The sequence below is a fragment of the Euleptes europaea genome, chromosome 4 (assembly GCF_029931775.1).
Source record: "Euleptes europaea isolate rEulEur1 chromosome 4, rEulEur1.hap1, whole genome shotgun sequence".
Classification (NCBI taxonomy): domain Eukaryota; kingdom Metazoa; phylum Chordata; class Lepidosauria; order Squamata; family Sphaerodactylidae; genus Euleptes; species Euleptes europaea.
In genome coordinates, this window is record NC_079315.1 from 57,562,469 (window position 1) to 57,579,729 (window position 17,261).

At 38.0% G+C, this 17,261-nt stretch overlaps 1 protein-coding gene across 2 annotated transcripts in view; it reads left to right on the top strand.

The window, feature by feature from the left end:
- The window catches only part of AOPEP (aminopeptidase O (putative)), a 237,014-nt gene that overhangs the window by 184,063 nt on the left and 35,690 nt on the right, over positions 1–17,261 (top strand). For both annotated transcript variants that reach the window (XM_056848223.1, XM_056848222.1), the window contains exon 13: positions 15,427–15,543. In XM_056848223.1, the coding sequence (XP_056704201.1) occupies positions 15,427–15,543 (117 nt within the window). The remainder of the gene's footprint in view (positions 1–15,426; positions 15,544–17,261) is intronic.

A 17,261-nucleotide genomic window follows, 5' to 3' on the forward strand; every position in this document is an offset into this window, starting at 1 on the left:
TATGCAATTGCGCAAGTGTATGCCCCCCTCAGCCAGGCAACACGGGAACACAGGGTGGCAGTTGGCAACCATAGAGATGGTGAGAGGGGCTTTCCAAGATGCCCTCCAGGGTTTTGTGTTCTGCCTTTCGCTATGGTTTTGTTCCCCTGAAAAGGGGATGGGGCAACAATGTCTTCAGAGCTAGGAATTCGCACATTGCGTGAGCAGCAAATATTCTGCTTCATCAGTTTGTTAGTTTCTTTCTGCTGGCAAATAACATCTACAGAAGCAGAATTCTTTCTGAACGTATGGCCACTTCTGGATGTGGAAGGAACTGCCCACCCATACAGATGGCTGATACCTCTATCGGGCTATCCTAGCATCCACATCATTGAAGGGTGGGTGTTTCTTGCTCTGAGGGCACTGGCCCTCGGGATGAGAAGGAGGCTGCTGGAACCTGGTACACCGTCTGTGCCAACTGCATTTTTTGTTATGGTTGTCATTTTCAGCAAGAGTGCCAGCCGGAACCCTGAGGCACACAATGGCCACAGCGCTAATCCTTTTTGCTAACGGCCCCGTACAAAGGCTGGACGCTGTGACGTTCTCTCATTCTGTCCCTTCATTAGCATACCTGAATTGGGCTGCTGGGATTCTCTCAGCCCTTCCAGGCCTTCTTAGTGCTAGACCCTCCCCAAAATTTTGTTGGCGCAACTTTGTGCCCCTCTCCCCTGAGGATTGGACTGTAAGTATTTTTTCACATTAAGCCTTTAGATATACTAAATTCCATACTGGAGCAACATAACAAACTTGTATTTGAGGGATTATACCCAGCAGTTATAGGCAAACTAGTATCAGTTTTTAGGGCTGGGATTTGTATGGGTTTTTTGGGGGGGGGGGTTGGTTTTTTTATGGCTATTCTTTTGCTTTTGTGAAGGGGATAATTTTTTAAAAAAATGTTGTTGAAGAATGTCAAATTGTTGCCAGTTCTCAGCTTGAGGATTTTTGTGCCAGGTATCTTCACGTGGCAAATGGTAAGAGAGTTTGTAACTAAATTTTAGAAATTACGATTTATAGTGGAAACTAGTCTGCTTAGCCATAGCAATGAACGTATAATTGAATATGAAGCCTAAAGCCTGCTTTCTGTTCTTTCTAATTAGTGGGAAATAACGTGAAAGAAAGGTAGGTCCAGGGAAAGATTCTGATCACTTCAAACTTGTTAATGTTAAGGCCATGTTTCAGATACAGGACTTCTGGTGGATTTAATGTGAGCAATGCTGTCGACTGCAAAAAAGAAAGATGGCATTTTGTGCCATTAAAATATCTGTATTTTTCTTGCTGGTGCTTACAGTTTCTTCTTAAACCTAATGTTAGAATTATCAGTACTTAGATAACTTTTTAAAAAAACCTTTAAAACATGGAAGTTAGTTTTGCCATTATTGCATAAACAGTGATCTTATGTTTCAAAAGTTTGTGTTTATTTTTAAGTAAATATGTAAACTATTTAATTCCCTCATAAATGAATTCCATCTTTAACTTCAAAAGGAATTTTTAACTCGTGCAAGTATGTTAAGTGATGACCACCAGCAGCAATATAAATGAATGAGGTAGTGAAGAGGGACAGTTAGAAAGTGGTTAAAAGGGGGGCAATGTGTTAAGGGAACCTTCAGAAGATACGTACAAAGATAAAATCAAATACAGCTTCTTACAAGACGACAGAATTCTGTGCAGTTAATTGGTATTGCTTGCTTGCTGTTTTCTATGAATTTAGAAGGTAGTATCTGGTATTTCAGTGCTTTACCCTATTTCATATAAAAATGTTCTGAGCTAATCCAGGATGGAAAATAACTGAAATGATATCCAAAAATACACTGAATGGGAGTGGATTATAAATCTCTGGAAGTTTCTTACATAATAAATCATTCTAGAGAATGGAAAATCAGAAGGAATTGAAGTTTGTTTAACTGAGTCACCTCAGTGGCTCAAAAATGTTTTTTTTTTGGCTGGTTGTTGCCGGTTGCAGTGTGACCTAGGTTCTGTCATAACCTGATGTTTAAAGTGAGATTTCAAATTAATCCTAACGAGATTTGGGTAAAAGTATTAAGAAAGGCTGCATAGAATTACCATGGTGATATCAATGATATTTCAACAAAATAATATTTAAAATGCAGGAAGTGTTTAAATGTCAAAGCCTGGGAAAGAAGGTGTTAAATACACAGAGGAGTGCATTAAATTGGGCTTCCTTCATTTTAGTTTAACTGCACACTGATAGTTTTACATTAAGCATCTAATAAAAAAATTGTACCAGGCTAAATAATTTCTTTTAACACAAGATTCTTCTGATTTGACTAAGAGCTGTTGAAGTGAAAAATAAAATGTGCTGCCTATATAGTAATTAAACATGACTTACACAGTTTACTCTCTGTGTCTTTATTAACTTTGTTTTCAAAATATGAAAAAGTATACCTTACCAGTTTTGTTGCTCATCTGTTAATATGTGTGTTCCCCAGTGGCACTCATTTTTACAGTTTTTTGTATTTCAATGTATTTTTAACTTTTATTTTAAATATGTAAAGAGACAAGCTTTTTTGTGTGAGAAAGAACTTAGATTATGTTCATAAAATATTCCATACAATGCAATTATTTAAAACAACAACCAAGCCACATCACTATTCAGCCAACTTCTTGTCTAGTAAATTTCACCCTGGATTAAATGTTTACGGATGAATTACTAAACCACAAAAACATGGATTTATAGCAAGAATTTCTGCCAGATCCTAGGAGTAGCTATGGCAACACTAGCTGTCCCCTCTTATTAAATGATAATATTATTACAGAAATTCAGTTAAATGTCATCAGATCCACTAAAATGGACTGCTAAGAAGTTCTGTTCCTTATAACAATTTTAAATAAAACTCTTTCATATCCTTTTAAAAATCTGCTTTAAAATAAAAGTAATGCTGACTCAGAAAGCTTGTGGTATACAGGGTAATCAACAAACCCTCTTTGTATAGAACAGACATTAAAGGTTTAAGATAGAGTGTATCATCTCTAAAATAGAATTATGCTCAAGGGTAAAGTTACGATGAAATATTTCTTTGTGAATGTTAGGGCTGGGGGAAAATGCCATATAACCTGACCAAACCTGCTTAGAAGCCACCTGGTTTCCATTTTGCTGGCTCAATACTTCATTAAATCTTAAAAGTTTAATCATTTATGACACTTCAATGCACTTAGATTGTATTGTGGATTTTAAAGTTCTTCTTAAGAGGATCTTCTTTCCATTAGTTGAATTACTGAAAATGTACTTTGCATATAGCTGAAAACTTCTATTGAAGTCTATCTGGGTAGTTTAGCCACTAGACTTAACCTTAACCAACGTTTGCTGAGTATAGGTCTAGCTGACTTTATTCTACTAACCTTGACATTAGGGAAACACTTCCCTTGTAAGTAGTAATCAGGTTTTAGGCTTCAAGAAGTTTTAGGCTTTAGGCAAACTAATATACTGGCTTCTTCAAAGGAATCATGGTAGAATTTTCCTATGTGCATATTTAAATTATCATGGGACCTCTATAGAACTACGATACCCCGGTTACCTTGGATAGGAAGTAGTGATATGTTTGTTAAGCAAAGTCATACTTTCAGTCACAGTTCAGTTATTTCTGTGATGTGCAACAGAAGATGGGACTTCTATATTGGTTTTTATATGCCAATTTTCTCTACCTCTTAAGGAAGAATCAAACCGGCTTACAATCTCCTTCTCCACAATGACACCCTGTGAGAGAGGTGGGGCTGAGAGAGCTCTAAGAGAGCTGTGATTATCCCAAGGCCACCCAGCTGGCTTCATGTGGAGGAGTGGGGAATCAAACCCGGTTCTCCAAATTATAGTTCACGGCTCCAAACCACTGCTCTTAACCACTATACCATGTAGGCAGTTTGAGAAGTACCAACCACAACATTAATTCTTCTACACAACTAATTAAGGCATAGGAGCCCTGTTGACAATCTCAGTGTTGTTTTCCTATGTGTCAATCTGGAACAATAATAACTTAACCTCTCAAAGAGTCTTATGAAAATACATAAGGTTAAAATTACTGGTGTTAGCTGGCATTACTGGTCTGGCAAAAGGTGGATTCAGGTGATAAACAGATATTTGCTGACTGTTTTGAACTGGACTTTACAACATCTGTACCACTTGGAAAGCAGATATCTCTGGTAAGTCACTCTAAGTAATGCCTACTTCCATGTAGGTTTTTGGCATAATGTTAAAGACTTCAAGTCCTACACAGTATGCCACTACATACAATTTGTGTCCCATGTAGACGGTTTTAAAATGACTCCATGCCTTTAGCATTTTCTTTCGAAGCCTTCCATTTTATTTCAGCTCCTCTTCTAATGTTTTCTTTCTGCGGATCGGACCAGCGGTCTGTCTAGGCCAGCATTCTGACTCCCATAGTGACTGACTACAGAAGACTCACAGAAAGGCATGGAGTCCAAAACCTCTTCCTGCTTCTGCCCCACAACAGCTTGCATTCAGAGACTGGTTCTACCCAGAGAGGTCCCACTGAACCATTATGGCTAAACCTCAATAGGGGAGTGTATTTTCAGAGATTGATAGTCTTATTGCTAATCTAAGTTAACTCCCCCAAAAATCCCCTTTGCTATCAATCAAAAATTGCTTTTCCATGTGAGACTTAAAGTGGCTGTTTCCTCAGTTGTGTTGGAATGCAGATATAGAGCCTGTACTGTCCAGAATGCTCATTCACATTACAAATGTCTCTCCTCCATATTCTCTTGTGCATGAACAGATATTAAGATAAATAGTGTGAGAGAAGCTCAGAGGTGATTTAAACTTATGTGAAAATGCTTCTTTACAGTTGTTGGAAAGATAACATAAGATAATCCAGTGAATGCTGATTTGTACTCCTTGGAATGGGTGGGCCAACATTGTTATGGTTAAACCAGTTTAGCATTCTTGGCTTCATTAACACTAAATCCACTGACGGTCAAGCATTCTGCTTCAGACTTCTGTATATGGCTCTGCATACCAACTCCAAATTTGTATTTCCAGTGTTTGAACCCCTTAACTACAGAATATCAATATGTTTGTTACAAGCAGTTTTTGTGGATACTTTTTATTAAATTCACATGTTGCCTGCAATGTGAATATGTTTGTCCCTGAAGGAGAAATGCATTTGTTTGAAAGAAAAGAGAGCATACACGAAAACAGCCATGTTCAAGAATATCATTGGAAATATACCAGGACAAGGTCTTTCTAAATGTGTTTGCTGTTAAATAAGAAACATTTCCTTGAATTCTTACTATTATTTCTTTTCCTTTTTGACCTTGTGAGAGGAAAGGATTTTTTTAAAGAATGTTTTTGTTTAATTGCAGCCAGCAGAAACCAACCCTGACGGCAAATTGACAATGCAGAGTTTATGACTTGAGATTCTTAACAGTTCCCCTTCTCTGATTTTTATTCTTTTCGGTTTGGCTCTGTGAGAGATACACTGAACCTATAAACCTAGTTTCTTGGACCAGTAGTATTGCTTTCTTATCTGTATTTAATGAGGAAGCTCTGTCTAAAGGGAGCCATTCACTGTCAAAGCTGTGGGTTAGCTTTTTCCTTTCATTCCTTTTAAGAGATGAGGCGGGCGGCATTCTGTTTTACTTTGGGAAATCTTGTAAAAAATTTACTGAGATAGCATTTTCTACAAGTGTTCCTTCAAGCAGGAAAAAAGTGCTTGATTCTGTTGTGTCTCTGAAACTAGAAGGCTTCTCTTTGTAATATTCAAAGGTCAAATTCTTCAGTTCTGTTTTGGGACTTGTTTGTGTTCAGTTTTAGCCAGCATTCTTCGGTATACAGTAGTGATTTTTTTTAATCCTTCTCTCTCCACACCCAAATGCTGTTTTCAGTCAGTATAAACAGTTCCTTGCCATAATGACATAGACAAATATAGCAGAGAACCCATTTCTGGGAGAATAGATTCCCCATGCATTTCTTAACCATTTTTGGGAAGAATTGACCTATCTGTATAGGCAGAAGAGGGAGGCAGTAGCTGTAAAATGAAGTGACATCATATATATTACTCCCATTGATCCACTTTTAGACTACAGCAAGGATAAAAGGAAATGGCATCAGGGAGGAAGTATGCTCATTTAGGCACAGATCCCAGTGTGATAATGGAGTAATAATAGAAATCACGCCACCGTCAATTGGTTGCTGCATTAGTCCTGGGCACATTTCCCCTCTAAGGAGACTTTCAATGACTTCATTCAAGTGCAGGCTACAGCAAATGGGATATTCGGCATACCAGCTGTACTCCTTTAGTGATTTGTGTTCTGGCTTAGGGGCTCAGCACAAGCAGTCATGCTGTTGGATGCTCAAGTGCATATATCTGTGTCACATTTTATGGCTCTGGAAGGTCAGTAGTCAAATGTTTCAATGACATTTTTCTAGTATAAATTGTGGACCTGGCATTTACTGCATTATGCTAATATAGGCCTTGACAAATAGACTCTTTTAGGGTGGGTGGTCTTCTGAGAGGAGAGGCCAATGACCTAGAAAGAAGTAAGGGATCATTAGAAGAGGCATGATTGGTTTTCACTGTGCTTTTTACAAGTTAGGGGGAACACAGGAGGTGTTGAGACTGTTCAGAAAATCCATGTTTTTATTGTGTGCTGCTTTGTTGAAACTCTCAAAACAGTTGAAAGTTTGGAACTGTATTTGCTGTGTTAAGAGCAATACTTCAGGCACTTCTAAGTATTACCTCCTTAGAGATAAATTTCAAAGAAATGCATCTCACTCCCTATCCAGTAGTTTAATAAAACTTGGAAGCTGACTTTGGAGAACCTGAGAGCATGCATCACCTGCTATTTGTGCTTATTCTAGTGGAGTAAAATTGGATTGATCTTTCTATTTTGGTTATTTTACTTTGCAACTCAAGTTTGCTTTGTTGTGATATGTCTGAATAGTTTTTGAAAGCTAAAGGCTCAGTAGTTAAACTTCAAAGAGCAGTGTGTGTGATGCCATAGACAAGCAAAGCACAATTCAGCATATGTCCTAGGAGGAGTGATTTAGGATTTTACTAGTAACAGTTATAGGATTATTGAACTTCAAAGATTTTAAAAATCTAGTAAGCGTCACAATTTTAGGGGAAATCGTTTTCCTGCTGGCATATGGTGTTATTTCTTGGAACGTTATGAGACAGTTCAGTGTGCTCAATCACAATAATAATTTATTTCCTCTTTCTACTATTCTTACTTGATAGAACATTTGGCAGAAATAATCATGGGAAAATAACTATATTTTATGGGATAAAGATGGGGTAGACTTCGAAGTATCTGCTTCACATAGTAGATCAGTATAAAGCACGTTTAATACCAGCGGGGGATGCTGCATTTTTACAGTGCAGTCCTAAACAGTTACACCCTTCTAAGCCCATTGATTTCAAATGAATTAGAAGGGTTCGACACTGTTTAGGATTGCACTGTTAATCCACCCAGATGTATTCTCTCTTAACTTGAAGTTTATTAAATGTATAGACTTTTCTGAGCCAAAGTTCCCCAAAGCTTCCTGCCCATCCCAAGGTTTCTTTAGTCATACCAATATTTTGCACACATGGTTCTCCCAAGGACTTCATATTGGGTTTAATATCAGGGGCAGTTTAGTCATTGAGGGATTTCCAAGTATGAGAAGTCAATGGGGAAGTCCTCCCAGTTCAGTGGTGTGAATTGGAGCCACCGGCTGTTAGTAGAGTTACCAGCCCTGGCTTGGAAAATTTCTGGACATTTGGAGTCAGAGCCTGAGGAAAGCGGAATTTGGGGAGGGGAGGGAGCACAGTGTGGATAGTCTATCCATAGAGTCTTCCCCCAAAGCTGCCATTTCCTCCAGGGAAAATGTTCTCTGTTGCCTAGAGATCATTTGTATTTCCAGGAGATCTCCAGCTACCATCTGGAGGTTGGCAACCCTAGCTGTAAATCTCATATCTTCTATAATAAACAGCTTGGAGAAAATTATTTCCATTTTTTTTTGCCCAAATGACACTTTAATAGTGATCTTGCTTGAAGAATGGTTGACATTTGAAAAATATTTATTTATTAACTTCATTTATACCCCACCTTTCTTCCCAGTGGGGACTCAAGGTGGCTTTCATAATTCACTTCTCCTGCATTTTATCCTCACAACAACAACCCTCTAAGTCTGACAGTGTGTAACTGGCCCAAGGTCACCCTGCAAGTTTCCATTTCTTGGGGGTTTGAACCTGGTTCTCCCAGATCCTAGTCTAACCCTTGAACCACTATACCATGGCTGGCTCTCAAACAGCAAATACAAGCAAGCAATTCAGAATAATGTATGTTGGTTATGGGGAAGCAGTAGGATTATAGCAAATTATCATTTCCAAGGGATAACTGTAAATATTGCAGGATTGTTTTGGGTTTTTCAAACTGCCAGTGCAGCTCAAATATCATGGGTGGAATTGAGCAAAGCAGTGCCAGAGGTGGTTTATAAAAATCATAGGACATAACAATCATTAGATGAACTTATAGTTTAAGAATACTGTCTTAATATGAACCTTAATTTGGTTTCTGCTTTAATCAGTCTATAATGAAACTATAAGGTTGGCAGTGGTTAGAATTTATTTTTAACTTCTCTTCTAGATGCTGTCCTGCATTAACAATATTCATACGTAGCTTTGCTAGCATGAGTGCATCTTGAGAATGTCACAAATGCGGATTTTCGTTTCTTGGGCTGGAACACTCCATGTTAATTTGTAATTGAATGTTTGAAATAATTAGTAGCATAACAGAAAGAATTGTCTTTTTAATTATGGAGTTGGTGTCCTGCATGCCACATATACATTGTCATGTACTTCATGTATATAATTTTGAAAGGGAATATTAACTTTAATACCAACATTTTGTAATTACTTTTTCAGTGAGTTTTGATTGTTTGATACAAGTTGGGTCTTGCAGCAGGTATACAAGCCCAGAGACAAAATATCTTTAAGCACTTGCATTAGCATTTTTTCCTTTTTAAAATTAATGTTATTAGCTGTGCTATGCCAGCATTACTCTGAATATGAGATTCAGAATCGGGATGTCAGCATAAGGAAAGTATGAAAGTGAATTGTTATTACTCTGTTCTCCACTGACTTTCCTCAATTGTGTATATTCAGAAGGCCTCCACTGCATAATGCAGAACTATATGAGGTTCTGTGAGGTAAATCAAGGACATGTGGTTACTTTGCCGCTATATTTTTCTGACTTCCTTGGCCAAAATTAGATCTTTAAAGCACTTTTAAACAATAGCTCCTTGTATGTGGATCGTAAAAACTCCATGCCAAAGATACAGTTCAAATGAAACCTCGACCACCCTTCAGTTTCTGACACTTTGGTGCTGTTTCCTTTAGAAAGCCAGACTTTCTGAAGGGAAAGTTACTTTTATTGGATGGTGTTATTCAGCACTTGAAGTACGATCAGAATCAACTCCTTTATCAATGGCAGCAACTTTCCATAAGTCTCTCCTGTTTATAGCTGACTTCCCTATGTCCCCCCCCCACACACCCAAAAAACCCCTGCTGTTCTTGAGCAGTCTACAGAAATGTTTGGAACCTTTGGAATTCAATATCTGTGAATCTCTGCTTAATATATTTGGATGTATAAGTTTCTTCTGCCATGGGTAGGTTGTCAAGGGAGATTCCGATTTGATTTATTCTATGTCTGATTAATGCATCCCAGGACGAGTTGTGTAATTCATTTTTTACTTTGCTTAGTAGGGAGCCAGGTAAATCACTGAACTAAAGCTTGAGTCAGTATCTAATCGCTAAGGTCCAGGCTTTAGTCTCGATCAGACTTTGACCTGTTTCAAGACAGATCGTAAAATAAGACACACATTTAGGGATTCCCATAGTCTGTCTAAGAAACGATGCCTGAAGGGTTTCTACTTCTTGATTAAAAGAGGAACACCATATGGGAACGCTAAAAAGTACTTGGGGTAGTATTTTAAGATTAAAAATTCTAATTGCCGCCGGAATATACTGGCTTCCTTTGTTAAAATAAAATGGTCTAAGTTGCATCAAAGAAATCTTTGCTGATTTTATGGTTTTACTTCTGTGCACCGACCAACTGAGGTTATAGTTAAATAACACACCCAAGTATTTATAGCTTCTCACTTGCTCAATATTGGTATTCCCAATTCACCATCTATAAGAAGTCTGTTTCTCAGAAAATACAAGAACTTTTGATTTGAGATAGTTTATAGAAAGATGGTTCCATTGACAGTAATTGTTAAAGGAGTCCAAATACCTTTGAAGACCCACTTTGCTAAAAGATGAGATAGTGGTATCTCCGCATAGAGAAGAAGAGGGACTGGAAGGCCCCCTAATTTAGGAGGGTGACCATCAGCTGGTTCTAAAAATTGAGCTAGATCAACTAGGAAAAGATTTAAAAGGATGGGAGCAAGGATGCAGCCTTGTTTTACACCTTTTTGAACTGGGCTCTTATTAGTTAATCTGCCATTTTGAGAGTATCTGATTTGGCATGTTGTGGACATAGGCAATTTGTTCAACAGAAATAAGAGACATAAATCTATGCCTAATTTTGATAATCTGGTCCACAGGATCTTTCTAGATATTGAATCAAATGCGCTCTTTAAATCAATAAAGGCAGCAAAATGTTTTTTTGTACCTATTTTTGTGTATTTTTTAGCAATCACTGATAAGGTGAGGCAATGGTCTACCATTGACTTATTTTTAGAAAAGCCAGTTTGTTCAGGGCCAATAATAGAGTTGGAGCTAACCCATTTTAAAATATGGCTTTCAAGATGTTTTGCCTATAGTTTGCCTAGAATTGACAGCAGACAAATTGGGCGGAAATTTTCCGGTAAATTTGGATCACCTTTTTTATAGATTGGAATTATGATTGAATTTAACCATGAATCAGGGAGAATGCCAGATTGGTCAATGAGTGTGAATAGATTGGCTAGAGGTGGAGCCTACCAAGTTGCAAATTTTAAAAAAAGGTCGGCTGGGTTGATTGACTTTTGAATTGAACATAACTTAATTACCTTAAATAGTCTACCCCAATTTCCTAAATCTACATACTTCACTTTTATCTCAGCCCAAGGTCAAAGTGTTGTCGATTATGGCATTTGCTCCCCTAATTCTCTACCTTTTATAAAGTCAATACATATTGAATCCCGCACAGACAGTGACCATCTCCCTCTGTCTTTCTTTCTAACATTTCCATGTATCCAGTCCCTGGACCCTAGGCTTGAGCAAAGTAATGATTCAATCCTAAAACGACTTAAATGGACAAAAAGGAATGTTCACTCTTTTACATACGGAAGCTACAACTAATCTGAGAGCAGCTATATCTAACTCTTCCATCCATATAGATGTATTATCAGCTTTCAACCAAATTATTAAACAATGTAGTTCATTGGCCAAAGCTACGTGTAAATCTTTGCCCAAATTATCAACCTGGTTGGATCAAGAATGTTTAGAAATCAAACAAGAACTAAGGTCTAGTCTTAGGGCTGCTCGTCAGTTAGGGAGCTCCAGTGACTGGGAGCAATACTTCACACATAAAAAAACAGTTCAGGATTTAACTCTAAAAAAAGTTGATTCCATTTGTTCTGAAAATAATTTTCTTTTTCTTTAATCTATCAAATCACATGATAGTAGGCTCTTCTGGCAGGCAATCACAGGGATGTTAAATAATAAATCCTCCCCTAGTCCTAACATTTATCTTCAAATATGAGTTGACCACTTTTCAAAGATATTTAATTCTAATCAGGGTTCATCCATCAACCCAGACGATGTTATTCCGCTGAGTATCCCTAGTTGGCCTCAAGTCAGTACAGAAATACAATTGAATAATAACTGACTGCCCCTGTGGTTCTTTAATTTGGGGGCGCCTGAATCACACTTCTTCCTGTTGATTCCCCTGGCAGTGCCTCCTTTATTGTGAGGAGAGGGTTGCTTGGATGAATGAGCAAGTCTGAGATATTAAACACCCCAGCAGAGTTTGTTTGTTTGTTTGTTTGTTGGACTTTTATGCTGCCCTTTCCTGACCAGTCACATCCAAAGAACAGCAGTATAGATTGTATGTGCCAGTGAACAATGTTATACAAGTAACGAGTAAACTGTGCTGGATACATAAATCTCTGCATTTTTTGTTTATCAAAAATAGAGTTTAATACAACGACAAGTGCATAACAATTCTGTAATACTAGCAAGTTCATTCAAAACAACTTGTAACACTAGCAAATTTATTCCAAATATGTTACAACCCAATCAACAATGCTTGTGAAATTGTCCAACGTAGGCATACAATCCAAATCACACCAGTTTCCTCTCCTGGGATGAATATAGTCAATAAGTCACAATTACCCCGGAGTCGTATGGTCTTATTGCTGGACTTTCATTCGTGGTGCAGTAAGTCTCCACCAAGGAACATGGTTCCTATGAAACCTTCAAACAGGGATCCGGTATTCACCTGTTTCGATAGGTTCTTCATCAGGATTCACTATAAAATACAAATATCCATGCCATGTATACAATACCATGTACAGTACAAAGTATATAATATTATTAATGCACATATACACAAAGAGACCTGTGTGAATGGCTCACTTACAGAAGGACTGCACCCTAGCAAGTTCACCTGTTGAGTGGAACGCAAAAGTTCTCCTGATACCAATGCGTCCCTTCCAAAATAATATAGCTTCCTTAATTATCTACACCTGTGTGTTAGCACAATTGTTAGGTGACAGGAATGACAAAGCATTTTTCACATTAAACGAACCTATAATTTTAACTATGATTTTGAATATAGCATGCAAGATCAAATGAGGTGTTGAGACCATGTGGTTGGATGGTGTTAAACATGTAGATGAATTTCGCTTCCTGTTGTAAAAGTAATTTATCAAAATCTGCATAATGGAATCTCTGCTTCTCCATTCTCCAAATTACAAAAAATACCATATCGTTCTCACTATGGCCTTTTTCGATATAATGCTGGACCATGGGTGCTTCTGTGTTTTTATTTCTTATACGGGAGCGATGCTCCCCTATCCTATATTTAATGGGTCTACTTTTTGCCAATATACCAACGATGGCATGGACAACGGATGACATAAATAACATGCCTGGATTCACAATTATTAAAAGTTTTTATGTTGAACTTGAAACCAGTGGAAGGATAGGTGAACTCCTTAACACGTTAATTAAAAACACAAAAAGAGCACCTTCCATATTTAAAATTACCATTTGGGAGGCGAGACTCCCGTGCCTCTCTTATATCTGTATGGACTAAATGATCCTCCTGTAACCTACACGAGGTGGATTTGCACAACCAGGTAAGGTATTAGTAATGTGCTCACAACAGTTTCAACACAATTAAAACCAACCACAGTTTACAATTAAAAGTAAAATTTACAATTTAAAACTTTTATTAAAAGCTTGCATTCAAAACAATAAGGCATGTAAAAGAAAAGTAGTTGAAAAGGGATAGAAAGTTTGTATAAAAAGCTCAGGGCAAAGCCCTTGGGGCTTACCCAAAAGTTAGTGCAAGGCAGGTAGGTACTTCTGTGACAAAGCAGAGTGCAGAACGATTGGTTGGCTTGCACAGAAAGATCAACAACTGCTGGGTTGGAATTTAAAACGTGCGCTCTCAGCAAAAGAAAAATAGTGGGCTGGCTGAGCCAAAACAGGTAAAAGGGCCAGCAAGGTGAAGGAAAACCTGGAATTCTCTCACAGTTTGCTAATTTCCCTAGTATGAACTTATGTGCGTCTCAATAATCCTGGCTGTCAAGTTTCATATTTCCCTGCATGATGGCACATATTCCATAGCCAGCAGCCATTGCTGTGGGCAACTTCAAGAACTGCAATTGAGCTTCTGGGGTGGAGAGCTGTATAGGCTGGTGTCCTTTCCTTTTGTCAGCCCTTGAAGTCTTCCTTCCCACCAAAGGCTGCTGGGGGCAAATCCTGTTTAACGGACTCAGCCAGAGATGGTGAAGATGGGAGGAGAAGGATTAATATCAGCTCCCCAAAATCTCCATTAACCACATGGCTGTTTGGCCATGAGTCAGAAGACAAAGGAAGATTCTCTGGGGGGCTTGCTCCACGATGAGGAAGGTGTAGTAAGTAAGTGTGGGGGGGGGGGCTCATTAAAAAGACAAAATCATAATGAATCCCTGTGACCAGGAGATTAATTACAGATGCTTATTTGTTATGTGTGACAGACTTATAATTAAATGAAAACAAACTGGTTTGGAATGGCAGGTGTTCACAGCTGTTGAGAACTCTTGTCAAATCAAAAAAGAAAATGTTATGGAATGCATTCCATAATATTGTTGTTTCCAGGAAACTTAATCCATATTGCTTGGCACATAAATCACCATAAATGTCTGAATTACACGGCTTGTTGCTTTTTGTTCCTTTAAGGGCTCTCAAAAGTCACTCCGAAGATGAAAATCATAATGTTTGGTTTTTACCATTGTTTGTGATGTGGACAGCATTTCAGTAAATGAGGAACTCTTTGCAGGATATTCAGGTCCTGCAGTTCCAAATCAGATACTTTCTGGCATTGTGAGACAGGCAGTTATCTTGGTTTTTTCTGAATTATTTATTTGGAATAAAGGCAGAATAAATGAAGCACTTAAGCACTCATTGCAGCAGCTCTCCAGTTGACCTGCCCTTCAAATTACCTGTAATTAAATTCCTAAGAATATAATAGCTGTGCTGGATCCAGACCAATGGTCCATCTAGTCCTGCATCCTGTTTCCCACAGTGCCCAAGCAGATGCCTCTAGAATGCCTACAAGTAGGGTATGGAAGCCAAAGCCTCCCCCTGCTTCTACTACAAAGACACTAAAAGAAGGAGATGCTTATATGCACATGATTCAGATTTTCTGTTAGGGTTTCATTTTCCAAACATAAACTTAGCATAGCTTTAATATAATGTTATCTATCACAGTATGTTTTCAATTTGTTACTTAGTTTGTTCATGATCTTCAGATATATAGATAAATAATTTATCCCATCATTTGATTTGGCTTTATTGTCGTTCAGCAGTTTTATGTGTGGCTGGAACTCCAGGACCTGTTGCAATATAACTTTGTGTTCTTGTTTTTGTCTTTAAATAGAACTGCTTGTCATATGTATTCCATAAAGCATGGAGGCCAATAAAATTTAATAATATTTCATTAAGATAAATATGGTTCTGATCTAATATACATATTCAATGAGAAGGTATGGCAAATTACTCTAGGTGGGGATAGAATCTTTCAGGATATAGACAGTGCAAACTCAAAGCCTTTTCAGAAATGCACTAAGATGTTGTTTCTGTATTTCAAACCCTGTATAATTATCTTAGGTCTTTTTCTGTGTAATTACGCACCATGCAGAAAACACCCCCCCCTTACGAGCTATTAATTTTCTTCTAGCTTCTCCCAGACCAGCTGGTCTTAGTTCTGGAGCGTCTCTTGGAGAAGAAGACATTATGTTCAAAAACGTTGGAGTGCTTACAGAAAATTTACCACCTCCGTGAGCAGGATGCCGAGGTAATCCAATAACATTCATAGTGAGCTCATAAGCTAGGGAAATAAGCTAATGACTGGAAATATCAACATTCTGATAATCAGCAGTGAAACAAGTCTAAATCTGTTCTGAAGGCAATACAGGTAGAGTACTGCTTGCATTTACTGCTTTTGGCTGTATCGCTGTCTTTAATAAACTTTTTAAAAATACAGCGTGTGTGTACATGTGTGCTGCATAGTTTTTGTTTGGTTAGTGTAGCTATCACATCTGGCCACTGTTTCTGCTTGTGAAGTACACACATCTGGAAACATTGAAAGTGACAATGTACCACTTTTAGGGTTCATGATTCACGTGCTACCTGCCCCTATTTTTTCTCTGCCAAAATGCTTATTTCTTGTGCTCAGTCATAGTTTAGATTTTTCAGTTCCCAAATATTAGATTGAATTTTTATTTTTTAAAGTACTTTTTGAGTTAATGATATGGGTTCAGTAATTGTATTTGATTCTTTTCAATTATAACAGACATTATACAAATAGAGGCCGTTGTTAATGGCAGCCTGAACTAAACTCTGTGGGGTTTGCTATCTAGATAAAACAGGAGTTGATTGATAGTGTAGAATAGTCAGTGAGGCTGAAGATCAAAGATTTACCCAACTGCTGGCTAATGGTACTATGTAACTAGTGTAGGACAATAGGAATACCTGAACAGAGTGCAACCTGCACACAGGTACAGTATCAAATATCCTGTAAAATAATGGTGAGTCATTGCTCAGAGACTTGCAGTGCAGTCCTAAGTGTGCATACTCAGAAGTAATCTATACTGAACTCAATGGCATGTAGTCTACAGTAAGTGTGCTTAGGTTGCAGCCTTAGGCAGAAAACTGGAAAAAGTGGCACTGTTTCAGCTTCTTATTAACTTAGTGCAATCAGCCTGAGTCGATAAAGCCCGGCCATCTATTCAGTACTGTTGCAGAGAAGAGAGACTCTACCTTTATATTAAGAAGGTCCAGTAGATATACTGTACCATGCTACACAGAAGAAGCTGACATATACCAAGTCAAACCATTGGCTCATCTAGCTCAGTAGTGTTTCCTCTGATTGGCAGTGGCTATGTAGGGTCTTGAGTCTTTCTCAACACATGTTATCAGCAATTCTCTAACTGTAGATGCCAGGGATTTAACTGGAGGTCTTTCTGCAAAGCATATGTTCTGTTACTGAGCTATTGCTCCTCCCCAGTTGAGTAGCAGCAGCTAACAAGATTTTTGCACTATACCATCTGAGCAGCAGCAGTTCAGTTGAGCGACAAGATCCTGGAATTTCAACAGCAGTACCCTTGAAGGTCCCAAACTATCCCTGCTGCAGGTTCCTGTGGGAAATATGGAGAATTAGAAACCTGCTCTGTGGAAACTAGAATGAAATTAAATAATTCATACTTTTAATATTACCACTTTATGTGCCTAACCAGTGTGTATTTTCTAATACTACTATGTATGTAGAGTCATTACCAAATTTCTACTAATAAGCCACAGATTCAGCCAGACATGCCAATATTTGCATATCTGAATGTGTCCAGTAGACCTTTCTCTACAGATTGATGGAACCATCACATATGGAAGCTGGTTCTCTAGCTGAAGTCATTTTGGGTGGGGATCAGGTTCTTGTGAGAACAGAAAGTACAGCCAAAAGGACATACCCATGCAAAGTAGTATTCTTGCAGAGATATGAAATGGCAAACCACGATA